Source organism: Copadichromis virginalis, linkage group LG4, assembly GCF_057382275.1.
Source record: "Copadichromis virginalis isolate Kocher_CV1m ecotype Utaka linkage group LG4, C_Virginalis_male_GT1.1, whole genome shotgun sequence".
In the NCBI taxonomy this organism is placed as follows: Eukaryota; Metazoa; Chordata; class Actinopteri; order Cichliformes; family Cichlidae; genus Copadichromis; species Copadichromis virginalis.
Genome location: NC_140621.1, coordinates 9,428,047 through 9,443,109, shown reverse-complemented (window position 1 = coordinate 9,443,109; position 15,063 = coordinate 9,428,047). Strand labels below are relative to the sequence as shown.

Here is a 15,063-nt window from a genome sequence, read left to right as displayed (position 1 = left end):
AATAAATCTACCCTACCGCCTACTGGTGTTGGCCAGAGGGGCCGATGGCGCGATATGGCAGCCTGGCTTCTGTCAGTCTGCCCCAGGGCAGCTGTGGCTACAACCGTAGCTGCTTCCACCAGTGTGTGAATGTGAGAGTGACTGAATAGTGGCATTGTAAAGCGCTTTGGGTGCCTTGAAAAGCGCTATATAAATCCACTCCATTATTATTGTTATTATTAAATTACTTACGAGTTTAATTTGTCAGCAACTTTCTGCCAGCCCTCTCTCCTTGTTTTTGCAGCCTTTGCAGTGTTCCCTTGTGTTCTGATTAAACTCTGAAATTCCTGAAATCCCTCACTCACGAGTTCTTGCTCTGCTGCCGAAAAATACTGAGCCGAGCGCGCTCCGTCGACATTTTCGCCGACCAATCAGAGGGTTGCCGATCAATGTTTCTACTATCGATGCGTAGCCCCTTTTATGACACCCAGTGATGTCACATTACTGCGTCCAGCTGTACTAATCGTCAACAGCAGGTGTGTTCGGAGAACCGGATTAGCGAGCTCACGGTTAGCGCGATGGTTTGGTCTTGGATGTGTCATTTGATGTTGGATGTAGTGAGCGACGTACGAAGAACGGGCCCCTGAATGAGGGTGGGGGAGGTTCAATTTGCCATGTTGCAAGGAGAGCTTAACTTCTGTCTCGCTAGCTTGCCCTGCGCTCTTCCTTCTGACGATGCTGTCTGTGTTGAGCGCTCAGTGGATCTGCGCTCGACAGTGCAGCCTAGGCGGAGTAGTCAAACGCAGATTCACTGAGCGCTCAACACAGACAGCATCGTCAGAAGGAAAGTTGATAAAATAAATTACAAATTTTGTATTGTTCGATACATATGCGTACCGAACCGAAAGCACTGTATCGAACGGTTCAATATCGATACGAGTATCGTTGCACCCCTACTGTACACACTGCTGTATCCACCGGATTCCAGCCAAAGTGGATTCTGGAGTCTTCCACGCTCCCGTTAGTGATCATCTATCTGGATGGATGAGAACAACCTTCTGAACAATCTAGCAGGAGATGGCCCATATCTATGGGACTGATTTGTGCTAATAACGCCCATTGTATGGACTGATAACAGCCGAAGCGGGTGAATAAAGTCACCCAGTAGCTAGCTGTGCCATTACCCAGCATACATCACTCCCTCTGTAAATGCAATAAACGATACAAAAGTAATAGCCTATAATTAATTCCTCTGCTGTATCTGCTGTTTCTCAGGTAGTTGTTTACTTAATATAATTTATTGTGTTCTGTATACGTCACTACAATGTGATTTGGAAAATGTCTAAATATACCGACAACAGGCACTTCCGCGGCAATCTCTTCAATCGGAGGACCCTTCACGTCAATTCCCGACGCGAGGGGGGTACCCTGCGCGTCCATAAGTGAAGCAGAGGGAGCCTGACCATGCGTCACACGTTTGACGAGTTGGGAGTGAGAACGTGTTGCGAAAACACATATGTAGTTTTTCATTTAAGTTATTATATTATACAGTGTTGGTGATATCCAGGCAACAAAACACAGAAACTATGGGCTAAAAATCAAGTTCTAATTTCATCTGTGTGATGCATCAGTAACCTCAATTTAATAATTAGAGTCTATTAGTCTAATTAAAAGGAGTATTCTTTAATAGCAATAAAAGTTAGAACAGATAATCCTCACCTGCAGTCACCAGAAAATGGACCTCATGGTTGTATATATAAATGTGTGTGTGTGTGTGTGTGTGTGTGTGTGTGTGTGTGTGTGTGTTCTCTTTTAAGTGATTTTATATATGAAGAAGCACCCCTGTGGTCACAGGTCGTCAGAAGATCTGGAGGCCATAGAGTCAAGTGGGGATTCATCCCATCATCAAGTGCTATTGTTTTAATTATAGCTGCATGGGTTTAATTTCAAAAATATGACTAAAGGAGAAATTCATAGGAAAGACTGTGGCTGGGCTTAGTGCAGTGCGATAGCAAATTTTGAAGTGTGATTTTACAGGTTTTAATCTTTTGGTGTTGTGACTTGTATAACCAATAACAACACCAAAAAAATCAAAATGATCTCAATCAGACCTGATTGCTTTTATTTTCATAGTGGTGTCATTTTGTTCACCTTGCATAGCATTTGGCTAAACAGAGTGAAGAGGAGAGTGACGACCTCTAATATAAAGAAACCAGGATGGTCACACTGGAGGAGACCAAGTAAAGAGAAGAAAATGATCAGATTTTTTTCAGACTCATAGTAGTAAATGAAGCCCAGAAGAGAACAGCACAGACAAAACAATATACTACAAAAACATTGCAAAAAAGGAATTCACAAGATAGATATACACTCAAAAAAATGAAACGTTGACTTTAATTAAAATTATTTTGTCAACAGGTTCCACGAAATTGAATTATGTTAGTTTAAAGCAAAAATCTTTAGTTCATCTAATTTAAAAAAACTACTTAAGATTAACAAGACATATTTAAGACTAACTAAATCAAGTTATGTTGTATGAACATAGATGATATATTTTCAGGTTAGATAGTTTAGATTAGTTACTTCAACACATTTCTTATTTGTGGCAGTAAAATGTTAAATTTAAGTTAGATTAATTCAAATATTATATTTTCAGCCACCTTGTGCTTTATTAATTAGTTTTACATAAATCTATTTTGTCAACAGGTTCCACACAAATGAATTAAGTACATCCAACTTATTTTTTAAAATTTATTTTATTGCCAACACATTCAGTGAGCATTTGTGTAAACCCAGTCCAAAATAAAACACAACAGCTCATTAGGGTTAGTAATTAACAGTATGTAGACAGATGCAACATCAAGACTTTAAATTAAATGTCTGTATCTACCAGAAATAGAAGAAAAAAAAAAAAAAAAACGCATTGAAGATCACATAACACATTGATAAGATGACACTTGAGTTATGCACATGTGATGCTAGTAAGGTCTGTGAGTGTTTTTTTTCTTTTAGTGTCTAAAATGGATAGCAAAGTTGCTATTTGCAATGATTGCTTAGGGTCAGTCCAGTAACACAATGCCAATGAAGTGCTTTCCTTTAACAATGCAAAGTGAAGTGTCCACCTCAACAGCCACAATTTAAAAAAAAAAAAAAAAAATATGTAACAACAACAACAACAACAACAACAATAATAATAATAATAAATAGTCCACTGATATTAGCAATCAAAGAAAATTACATCACCATCCCAAATAAAACTTTAACAAAACATGCCAAGATTATGGTCTAACAATAAAACAGCTTGTCAGCGTTCAGTTTTTTTGCAACAGCACAGCAGTAACCATTTAACACTTGCCACTGTCAACATTTATTTTACCAGTGTTTGGGCAAAAAACTTCAGATGTAAACATTTTAACATGGAAACAATTGTTCGTCTTTAAAAGTCCACAAAATATACATTCATCCTGCATTCCCAACTTGGATGATCTGATATCCTCGTGTTGGTGTTGTTCCCAGACCATCATGAAAATGTTGTTCCAGGTTCAACATTGCAAGTGACCAATCACATTGTTGTGACGTTATTCTATTCCAAGCCATTTGTGCATTTATGAAATTCCAATGTTGCAAGGACAATATCAATTCTGCTTACTGTTTATTAAAGGGTTAGGGTTAGGGTCAGTTGATCGGCGGACAGAGGCGGTTTCACGCAGCTTAAGTACAGTTTTTTGTTTTACGCTGGTTTTTCCCGAAGTCGCAAAAGTATGACGTCACAACATTCTGATTGGTCACTTGCAATGTTGATCCTGGAACAACATTTAGTATGATGATCTGGGAACAACACCAACACGGGGATATCAGATCAACCTCCTAACTTACCCTTATTTTTAGTATGTATTGCAATTACCTTTACAATGCACACAATGTAACACAAACTGAATATGAACATATTTCCACCTCATAACAATATGCCTTGAACGCTAATATACACACCACCCTTCAACATTTCTGGTGCAGTATCATCTCTCAATTAAATCCTTTAAATCTCAATACTTTTGATTGTCTCTTAGCTTTCAGTCTTGAGGTTAACTGAGATTCAGTGCATATATCCCACCCATTAAGAGTGCACATGCAGAGGCCAGGTCTTCCAGGTCATGCAGGACACACTAGATGGTTATACCCACATCGGCTGGAGGAGTGCTGGCATCAGCTCTTTCGATGGTAAAGATAGCAAGGGTAATTTGTTCCAGCTCCCTCTGAACAGCTGTAGCTTAGACACAAAAACATAGAAAAATGGCATCCAGTTTTAAAAAAAAAGAAAGAAAAAGGGCCAAAGCTACCCTTTAATGACGTAAACACAATATTAGGAACATGCACCCCAGTGCGCCACTATTTCAGACTACAGATTCAACGATAAATATAAATAGTTTGGGTATACAAGAAGATTTCCCAAAACATTTAAACAGGTTCCATGCAAATTACAACAACAACAACATTACAACATGCAACAACATTAGTTATTCAAAATTAGTTTTTTATCTGTATTAAACCAAAACTAAAATTACCAACCAATTATTCTTTGAAGAGGATGCTTGGGTCTTCATTCAGGTAAAAAGGTAGTGCCCTGAGGACACACTCCCTCCCCTTTTCAATGGTTTCCTTCTGTAGAGAGTGGCAGAGATACAGGAAGAGAAAACAGATATACTTTAGGATGACAGAAACTCACATTATACGCAAAATGAATGACATAGCCACTGCACAGATAGACATGTACACAAGACCAACTAATCATCACATGGACATGAATAGTTAACCTGTTGGGCAGGGTTTCCACCACATTATATATGTCCATAATGGAGGTAAAGACAAACTAATACATCATCTTTTTTGCATTCAAAACATAACATAAAAACATTCACTTCTGGTTTAACCTAAATCAAGGGATCAGATTTTACATATGTTTAGGTAATTTAAATTTTCCAACGTTTTGAGTACCAAACTTTGTCTTGCTTAATATAAATGTAAGTGCACTGTGCAGCTACCATACACTAGCTGTTTAAATTTGAAAATGATCTTATTAGCCATAATATTTTGCTACCAACAGAATAACGCACCTGTGTGGCTGGGGCCAAAGTTTGTCTAATTTTCTTCCCTGCAACGCCTCCTTTTTTCTTGAAGACTTTTATGAGCTGGTCAGTGTATTGGTCAAGTTGTGTAAAAAGCCTTGGAACATGTGCAGCAGTAGTAATCCTCACATATTCTGCTTCCACCTGAAAATATGTCAACAAACACAACATACTGTACTGTAAATATACATACTATATGTACACATATACAAACTAAAACTAATGTAGAAAGACCTCATTAAAGCTATAATTTTAACACAAACATTTACACAAAATGCTAATGGAGCCATTACAGCTTTTATTGTTATTTATCAAGTTCCAAAAAATATTGATCACAGCTGATCTGAAAAGAATTTCATGCCTCAGGCCCTTGAACTGCAACCTTTACCATGGTTCAGATGTGGAGACGAAATAACAGGGGCATGGGATGGGTCACAAAAGAAAACTTAACTTATAAAACAGTTTTGTTTTTAAAAGTATAACAGTTCACATACCACATACAAGCTCAGCAGTACCACATACACCACATCAGTATAGGAGGGAGCAGGTAAAGGCAGGATCTGAGATTTATAAAGTAAAATAAGAAATTCATTACTTAATTTCAAGAAGCAAATTATTGTTTGAATTACAACTAAATAAAATACTACTCAGAAGAAAAGCAAGAGATTGACACTGCCATGTGCTAACTTTCTATAGAAGCAATTATCACCAGGTCTGTCGTCCTCCATTGTCTGTCCACTCATATGTCTTGAATAATTTTATTAAAAAAATTAAGTGTGTACTTTCACAAACTGTAATTTATAACTACATTGATATGTATAACTCCGCTAGGAAACATGCTGTATTTACAGACCATTTTTACATAATACAGATTACTGATAGAGCAGAACAATGGTGTCACAGTGGCTTTCGCCCTTGACTTTTTGGATTTTAAATGTCACTTTATGCTATCCTTGCTATCCTATTCAATATTTCCGACTCTCGGATTACAGAAAAGGAATCCCAAGAAAGCAAATGGAAAAATAACCCCTTGAAAGAATAACCCCATGAACCCCTGTAGCTAATCCCTTAATAAAACAAAAAACAATAAAAATGTTTCTTACACAGTCCACAAAATAAGCATGTCCAGGACCCAGTAAAACTAATGTAAAACAAGCACACGCAAACGATATAACATGTCTTGTAAGACAAACGCAAAATATAACCATGCTGGACATATAGATACTACACAACATAGTCAAAGAAAAAAGTGGTCTTACCTCTCAAAGAAACAGCAGCTTGGCGCCAAAACAGCCTTTTTCAGTTAAATTTGAAGTCTTGCGCATGAGCAGGCACAAGCCGTGAAACCTTCTTGTTCTGCGCGGTTTCATTACAACTGTTTTTGCATTACTGCCACCTTGTGGATATACAAGGTATATCGATCCTCATTGACTTAACTTAAATGTTATGCGATCAAGTAACACATTAGTATTATGTACGTTGAATAATAGACACAATTACGTAGACTTGATTAGAAAAACATATGTTAACTTAACAAAAACATATATTTTAAGTAAAATGAAAATAAATAATTAATATACACTGAACAATCCACCTCATTCATTTTTTTGAGTGTAGAGATATGTTGGACTCTTATCATTTAAGTCCAATGTACAACTAGCTAAAATTCTGTGAGATGGAAGTTTACTAATAGCATGTTAGATGGTAAATGGACTGGTTCACATATAGCACTTTTCTACTCTATTTGAGCACTCAAAGCACTTTACACAACTTTCCTCATTCACATTCACACACATTCATACTCCGGTGGCTGCATCAGAGAGCAACTTTTTTGGCACGCATGCTGGAGCAGACTGGGATCACACCAAGCTTCTGATTCATAGGTGACCTGCTCTACACCCGAGCTACAGCTACCCCAAATTTAAAAAAAAGTTAAAGTTGAAGCTTGATTACGAATGGAGCTGATGACAAGTGAGCAGCAGTTCATAGAGAGAAAGAACTCTACAGATGCAATATTTGCTTTGAGTGTTGAAGAAGTGTAGAGAAGGTCAGGAGTAGTTGCACTGTGTCCTTGTAGATCTAGAGAAAGCAGATGGTCAGGTACCAAGAGAGAAACTGTGTGCATACAGAAGTCAGGAGTAACTGAGAAATATTTGAAGATGTGAGGCCAGTGTAGGTCACTTTTGAGGACAACAACACAGTGGTAAGGTGTGACGGATGGGTTCAAGGTGAGTGTGATATTACATCAGGTACCTTATTTATTCAGTTTTATTTCAGATAGTTTCCAGAGTGTGTTTTCTTGTTTAGAACTTTTTGCTTACTTGAAAACTGACTTAATAGTTTGTCTGTCCTTTTGGACTTTCAAAGTCTGTATTCCAGACAAAGTTAAAATAAGATTTTTGAGCTTTGCAGATAGGCTCCTTCTTTTCAGTGCTAAAATTATGGATGTGTAGCTTTAGTGTGCAGAAGAAAACTTAAAACTAAAAAAAATGTAAGTGCCCTAACTATGAGAAGGGACATAGATATGGCCCATGTGGGGAGAATACACGTTTTAACTGTGGTGGGCAGCACAGCATTATAATATTAACAACAACTCTACATCATGTAGAGAAAAGTCCATAAATGGATAACATTATTTTTTCACTACATATTTAATCAACTGTACATATTAAATTAAACACAAAAAAGAAAAAAGAACTGTGTAAAGGTAACAGAGAAGTTGTTTGTTTTTTTTGTTGCATGGATATATATAGATATAAAATATGATGTTGATAAAGGATGGGGGAAATTCAAGAGGACCAGTAGAGAGGATCATCTGATAATGTTACAGTGGAGTGCTTGAAGTTTATAATGGCAAAAACTGAGTAATGGACACTAATTAATGGAAATTTAAAAAAAAAAATCCTTAATGATGGAAGTACCACACGAGTAGGGATGGGCAAAGCGAGGCTTTTCTATGCAGCTGTGCAGGACTTGGATTGAGGTTTTGAAACAGTCTGACACCCTCATCCATAGCGACACCTAGTGGCTTTTAAAAAAAAAAAAATTATCTATCGCCACATCTTGGTAACCGTGTTTGGTGAAATAAGGACAAGCTATGCATAGTTCTCAATAAGGCCACTTATTAGACCAGTCTATCAATAGTTATTAAGTGATTAGTGATTAATCATTGTTTTGGGGGAAATCTCCATAAAAACAAGTAAAGAAAAACACCAAGATTGTTCAATATCAGACTCCTTAAACCTGGATGACTGAGAGCTTACACAGATATATGAGAAAGATAGCAGAGGATCAAGAGCCTACTTAAATTGAAGTTAAATTTGTTCTTTTTTTTTTACTTGCTGTAGTACAAAAGAACATTAACAAAATTCTAAGACAGACAAATTTGATTGAGAGCATAGGAGGGGTTTCCTTAGTGTGTCTGTCTGTGTGTGTTATTTTTGTTTCTTGAGAAATTCTATTCCACTCCATTCCACATGGTGGCGCTAGTGTCATTTTTGGGTGGTTTTCTGGTCACTCACCAGTGTTCGAGTAACGCGGAGAAGAAGAACAAAAGAAAATACAACGAGGAAGAAGTGCGTGTGGCTGTAGTCTGCGTTAAGAAAAGATTGTTAAGCGGATCTGGTAATAATAATTTGCTTGTAAAACTTTTTTAGTCCCAACTGGCCTTTTTGTTTCTTTTTATCTGTTGCCCTCTTTTCAATCGTTTGGTTTGGCAGTGTGTTTTCGAAGTTTGAAATAACAGCTAATGTTAGCATAACAGCTAATGTTAGATATCTCTGCTTATATCATCAGCTGTAACAAAATAGTTTCCCAAATATGAGACAAATTATGAATTTTGTCATTTAAATTAGAAAAAACCCGAAGGACAATGACTCGCCATGGAAAGAACTGCACAGCTGGAGCTGTCTACACATACCACGAGAAGAAGAAGGATACAGGTGAGACATCCTCAGTGCTGCGAGTTCTTGTCTTTGTTCTCTCAGATTAGTCCGGTCAGAAAGAGGACATGATTTTCTGTATAATCTCTAGTCATGTCATTATGTAACTCTGATCCTGCTCAGCGGCCTCTGGTTACGGGACGCAAAGTGTTCGACTTGGCAGAGATGCAGTCAAAGACTTTGACTGCTGCTGCCTGTCCCTGCAGCCCTGTCGGGATCCTGTTGTCACGTATGTTTTTTACTCCAACACACAAACACCTGCACACAGGGGATCAGTTCATCACTAACTGAATAATTACAGTAGAATTTTGAATAGAGTGGTATTCCTTTATCCTTTATATATAAAAATGTGGAAGGAATTTTCATTTTATATAAACTCTCAACAGCCTTAATAAATGAATACATTCATGAATTTATTTATAATGAACCTTAGATCATACTACGCAGTTTCTTTAATGAATTCAGTTCTTTTACGTCACGTGGTTCTGTAGTCTTTAGGTGTTTGGTTTTTATAGACCTCTAGCATCTGACAGAGAGGAGCAGAGTGATCAGGTGGTTTCTTGGTGGAGACGAATTCTAAATTATATTTATGGATAGGTACAGGCAAGAGGCTGTGTCAGTGACATAGTACAGGATGTGTATAATGTTCTGAACTGATTTAACAACAACACTCTGCACGGCTTTTTTTATTAGCTACAGAGCAAATTGTGAACTACTTGCAATAGAACAGGAGGAGCTGCTGTGACAGGTCTGTAGGGGGAGCCGTCATTCTTTAATACAACTGTGTTTGCAATCCTGTGGAGCTCCAGAGTTGATATTAACATATTCAACTTTTAAATGATTTCATTCATCATGGAGGGGGGGGTGTCTCTCCGAGCCAGCCTGGCCTTACGTGGAAAAGTAATTTCCCCTCCTAGTGACACCAGGCCTGATTACTGCCAGACCTTTTAAAACAGGAAGTCAGTTAAAATGAACTTAAATAAATAGAACAAAGTGAATTTGGCTAAAAGTTCTCAAAAAGCAACACAGTAGTGGCAGGTTTAAAACATGTCAACAATGTCAAAAACTAGTAACAAAAGCATTTGAAATGGTGGGTTTGTGCACCAGATCTGCGTAGTATTTTTGTGAATAAGGCTTTACTGCAAGTGACCTATTCTTATAATAGGACAAATGAATCCAAACCATCGTCAGCAGAATGACTCCACAGCACAAAAAAACAACCAGATTCTTTCACTGTAGACATCAGACTGTAAGATTTTTCCTTTGTAATTTAAACGAAATTAGTCCGTCTAATCCAGGGAGCCTTGGTATCAACCAGTTACCACAGTTAGCCAGGTCAAACAGATCTGGCATCATGCTTGTTTGGCAGTCGTGCAGTCTTGCAAGTGATCAGCAAACACACACCAACTCCATCTTATTACAGGTCAGGAGACTTCACCTAGTGGTCAAGTTCTGTGCCACAGCATTCTACAGTTTCTGACAAATAGACCTGAGCTCCCAAGCTTTATATATTTTTAATTAGTTATTAATCATATTTAATTGAACTATGAGTAATTATAATAAGCTCTAATAAACACACACACATTAAAGCATACGATCTAATGTTAGCATATGTGTAACACTGTCATGTTTCTGTTTGTGTGACCAGTCCAGATGGATACCTCTATGAAAAACAGGCCATTCTTGAATATATTCTTCACCAAAAGACACAGATTGCCAAAAAGATGAAAGTAAGTAACTCACTTAACTGTTCTTAATTCCTCACAGGTGCTTGGACAGTCACGTCCGCAGCTAAACACCATGGGGTTGTTTTATGAATCAAGGCTTAATCATCGGGGTAACTAACACTGAAGAAGAAAGCCATGCAGACCGAGCTGTGTGCTATTTGTCACTGGAATCTACATGTATTCATTTGGTGATGTAGAAAATGTTTGATATTTTTGATTAGACAGAATTAACAGAGCTTGTTTGATATTTAATACCAAAAATACTGAGTAGAAAGTTGAATTTGACTTTGGCAATAAGGTGATTTCCACATCAGACCAGAAGACAATGAGTAAATTTTAAAGTTTAAAGTTTCAGAGCTCTAATGTTCAGCTGTACATGTTACACAGCATATAGCATAAAAAAAACTCTATTTAAAATATTAACTGTTGATGCATTTTGTGCAGGACAAAAGTTAAATGACTTTTTATACAAGTGCACACAGACCCTGAAAGAGCGCACTTAAAAAAGAAGGTTGATGAGCGCCATTGCGACTGGGTTTTTTAGGCTTTGCTAAGCCAGCTAATCCAAACAGAGCTTGGATATGTTGAACTTGCTTCATAGTCACTCCTGTAAACAATGAAACAAACAACATAAAATCTACACTGCAGCCAACACATATGAAAGAGCTTTCTCTAAGAAATAATGGCCTCTTGTCTAGAACTGTGAGTGCTTGGCTTTATTTTCTTCCTTGATTTCTTCAGGCGTACGAGAAACAGAAGCAGGCGCAGAGGAGCAGCAACCAACTTGAGTCCAAGTCAGAAGAGCGAGAGAGAGTGGAGAGGTTTAAAACAAAGGAGAACAGCATTGTATCTAAACCCATCAACCCCTTCACATCTGGTGCGTGCATGACTGTCAAAATATACCTTACGATGTTGGCCACAAGAGGGAACCAAAGCTCAGACTCTACCCCACAGACTCTGCGCTATGGCTGCTGCTGTCGTCACTTGTGTTGTTTTAATGCACCCAAACTCTTTTTAAGACATTTTTTATAATGAATACAATTCTGTCAAAACTGCTTTTTTTCTTTTTTTCAGGTAAGAACATTGGAAGTGAGAAGGACGGGACACAGAGCAGCCCTGGAGAATTATCCAGTGCTGCCACAGCTGCAAGTTCCAGCCAGAGCCTGCCCAGTTTTTGGATTCCCTCACTGACACCAGAGGCCAAGCCCACTGCTCTCAAGAAACCAGTGAGTGACTGATGATGTTTCTCATGCCGAGGAAGGAGTTGAGCTACACTGGGTTTTTTTGTTGGTTTTTTTTAAACAGACCGGTGAAAGAGAAACAGGAACACCTCTTTGTTAACTACCCGCCATGAAATTACTTAAAAATGCTGGTGTAATAGACCTTGGAGCACAAGTGGGCCAGATTTGTGTGTGTTTGCCAGGTTTACCTGTTTACTTTATTAGTCGGTGTTTTAGTGTATGAATGTTTACTCTGCGTTCCTCTTTTTGATGTTGACCCTCTTTCAGAGGCCAATGTCAGGTTGACCTGACATCATGATCATGTGGAAACATCTTAGGGTGTCACAGAGTTCCTACAGCTTAGTGACTACGCTTACTCAAATATATTTACTGCTAAATTTGAGTATTTATGGGAAGTAGTTATTAAAAATGTAATGGCATAATTTTGTAATGGCTGCACTTTTCTGTCCATCTCTAACATCTGTCAGAGCAAGACTGTGTTATGTCCAATGTCTGGAAAACCCATTAAGATGAATGAGCTTATCACAGTGCGTTTCACCCCCTTGGACCCAAGTCTGGATCGAGTTGCCCTGCTCACCCGCCAGGTCAGTTTACTCAGCACACAGAAATAGATTGTCAGGCTTAGAGCATCAGAAATTTTATCTCATATATGCAAGCCCTCAGACTTGGTAGCTGTTAGCATGTTTTTCTAAAACATTACATTACACGCTTCTTTGTAGCTGTGAATACAAGTTATTTAAATTGAAGAATAAACAAAGCAGGTGTAGTCAGAATTTGAATTAGAAGATTCACACAGGAAGATGTTAGCTTTCTCTATGGCAGCTCCTTTTAACAGTTGTGTGTGTTATTGGTTAAGTCAAGTTGTTTTGTGTCTTAGATGAAAATTCTGTGAGTAATCAGTCTGGTAACTTCACTTTGTCTTGAGGCTGTATAATTTTGTCATTTCTTTCCAGGACAGGTACATATGTACAGTGACCAAAGACGTCTTGGGCAACAGTGTTCCCTGTGCTGTTCTTCGACCATCGTGAGTGCCACCTGTATTTGTTTATGAACAAATTTAGAAGTCCCTCTGACCATGCGTACCAACAAATGACAGCCTGGCTGTCTTGAGAATTAGAGCACAAGTCTTTAAAATTACTTTTACTAGTACAAATTAATACCAGTAAGCCCAGTCCCACCTGTCCTCAGCAACCTCCGTCCCTCGTCTATAAGGGTTTTTCATAAATCTGCTTGTCTGGGGGATCATTGAACACTTTGGTTTTAACACTCAGCTCTCTCTTGACCATGACAGACCGTGCGTTTGTACTTCTTTCTCCTTAAACCTCGGGTTCCTGTTATTCCATTTTCTACAGTCAGGCTTCTCTCCTACAACATTGTCAACGTGTTTCTTTATATCGAGAAATGTGGGCAGGGCAGTGTGCAAATTGTGTGGAGTTTTCACATGGCTGCTGGTTACGAACGATTCCGAGTTACAACAGAATCAGCTGCTACGCGTCTTTCATAAATCAGACAGAAATTTTGAACACAAATGTATGTTTTGCACAGGATAAAATAATTTCCACCCTAATGTTAGTAAATGGGGTCCAATGTTCTCTGGAGTGTGAGGGGATATGTAACATTAGGGCTGTTCGATATAACCATATATATCGGATGACGATATAAAAACATCTATCGTTTCATTTTACACTATCGTTTGTTTCGTGGTGTCGCAAAATAAACTCTTTTCATCGTTTTGATGGTCACTGTAGTGGCTATATTCATTTCTTAAAGTTCTCTCTTTCTCTTATAATATAACCACGCTAAGGACGGACAAGCACCTGTTTTTATGTGTTGTCGTTAGCAACAACGACGGTAAAACCATTACGTGTCCGCTTGTTTATTTTCCACATAAACCTTTCAGAATAAAGCTCAAGATCCTGTTGAGACTTTTCAAAATAAATTGAATCACGTGAAAGAGTATGCAGAGTATTTACAGATGAGAAGCAAAAAAGAGCCGTCAGGTGCTAAAAAATAAACCTTAGACTCAAACGTTAGAACAGGCTTTTCCCCGCAGCACGCCGTGTAATAAATACTAAGTGTAATAAGCGGCCGTTACAACTTATGTCTAAAAATGTATAGTTTCATGCATCGGTTAAAACACTCGACTCCAGCTACACGACACCCAGCTGGAAACACTTCACGCAAGTCGAGCTGCCCGAGATTCGCAGAACTTTCAGAAAATGTAAAATGTTTGTGATTTATATCGTTATCGGGATGATAGATGTCTTATATCGGGATATGAGATTTTGGTCATATCGCACAGCCCTATGTGACATGTGTCCTGTGTTCAGGGGCGCTGTGGTGACGCAGGAGTGTGTGGAGAAGTTGATCAGAAAGGACATGACTGATCCTCTGACGGGAGACAAACTTTCTGAAAAAGACATTATTCCACTGCAGAGGGTATGTGAAAAATAATTCTAACAGTTTTTTTTTTAAAAAGGATTTCAAATGTTTATTTTTGAACACTCATCCCAATGTTATGAATTCTGTTGCTGTCACTCAGAAATCAGAGGTGTCATGCTGCAACCTGGCAGACACAGAAAACGTGGTTCGCTGTTTGAAAGCTGATTTTTGAGGAGCAGAGACTTTTTCTCTCTTTAACTGTACTGTGGTCCTTTGTGTTTTGAAAGGGTGGAACCGGCTTTGCAGGTTCTGGGATTGACCTCACGGCCAAAGAGGCTCGTCCAGTGATGCAAGCGTGAGGCGACCGAAGACTCCACAGTGGTGCTCATTCTGTAACTTTCTAACTTACTTTATAATGTCTTATGACTTTTTGCTTGACAGTATTTCCTCCTGAATGTATTTTTATTTTGCTGGAAAATGCTTCCGCTGACTGTACAACACAGATTTGCTGAAACTGCCATCCAAATGTTTCTTACAGATTAATGTCAACAATTTCCTTTAAATAAATCAGCATTTAAGGCTTAAATCCATACTATTATTATTTGGTTTGATTTATTTTGTGCTCAGGAGGCACCGCAGGTTGTGAACTAATCAGAAGGTTAGTGGTCCA

At 38.2% G+C, this 15,063-nt stretch overlaps 1 protein-coding gene and 1 long non-coding RNA gene across 4 annotated transcripts; one reads left to right on the top strand and one right to left on the bottom strand.

Annotated features, from left to right (window-relative positions):
* Positions 1-3,047: 3,047 nt before the first annotated feature.
* On the bottom strand, positions 3,048-6,713 carry LOC146710779 (uncharacterized). 3 transcript variants are annotated; one of them, XR_014920032.1, is made up of 5 exons: positions 6,206-6,713; positions 5,597-5,662; positions 5,091-5,246; positions 4,546-4,638; positions 3,048-4,246 (listed from the first exon to the last, which is right to left on the bottom strand). It is a non-coding gene; the product is annotated as an uncharacterized LOC146710779 (long non-coding RNA). The 3 variants fall into 3 exon arrangements; XR_014920033.1 differs by having other exon boundaries at positions 5,618-5,662; XR_014920031.1 differs by having other exon boundaries at positions 6,362-6,713.
* Positions 6,714-8,630: 1,917 nt separating this feature from the next.
* nosip (nitric oxide synthase interacting protein) lies at positions 8,631-14,983 on the top strand. Its single transcript, XM_085453383.1, has 10 exons — positions 8,631-8,726; positions 8,957-9,043; positions 9,167-9,272; positions 10,692-10,773; positions 11,512-11,647; positions 11,845-11,996; positions 12,479-12,595; positions 12,965-13,035; positions 14,342-14,450; positions 14,681-14,983. The coding sequence occupies exons 2-10, from the start codon at positions 8,974-8,976 to the stop codon at positions 14,750-14,752; spliced, it is 915 nt and encodes a 304-aa protein (XP_085309509.1). The 5' UTR covers positions 8,631-8,726; positions 8,957-8,973; the 3' UTR covers positions 14,753-14,983.
* Positions 14,984-15,063: the final 80 nt, after the last annotated feature.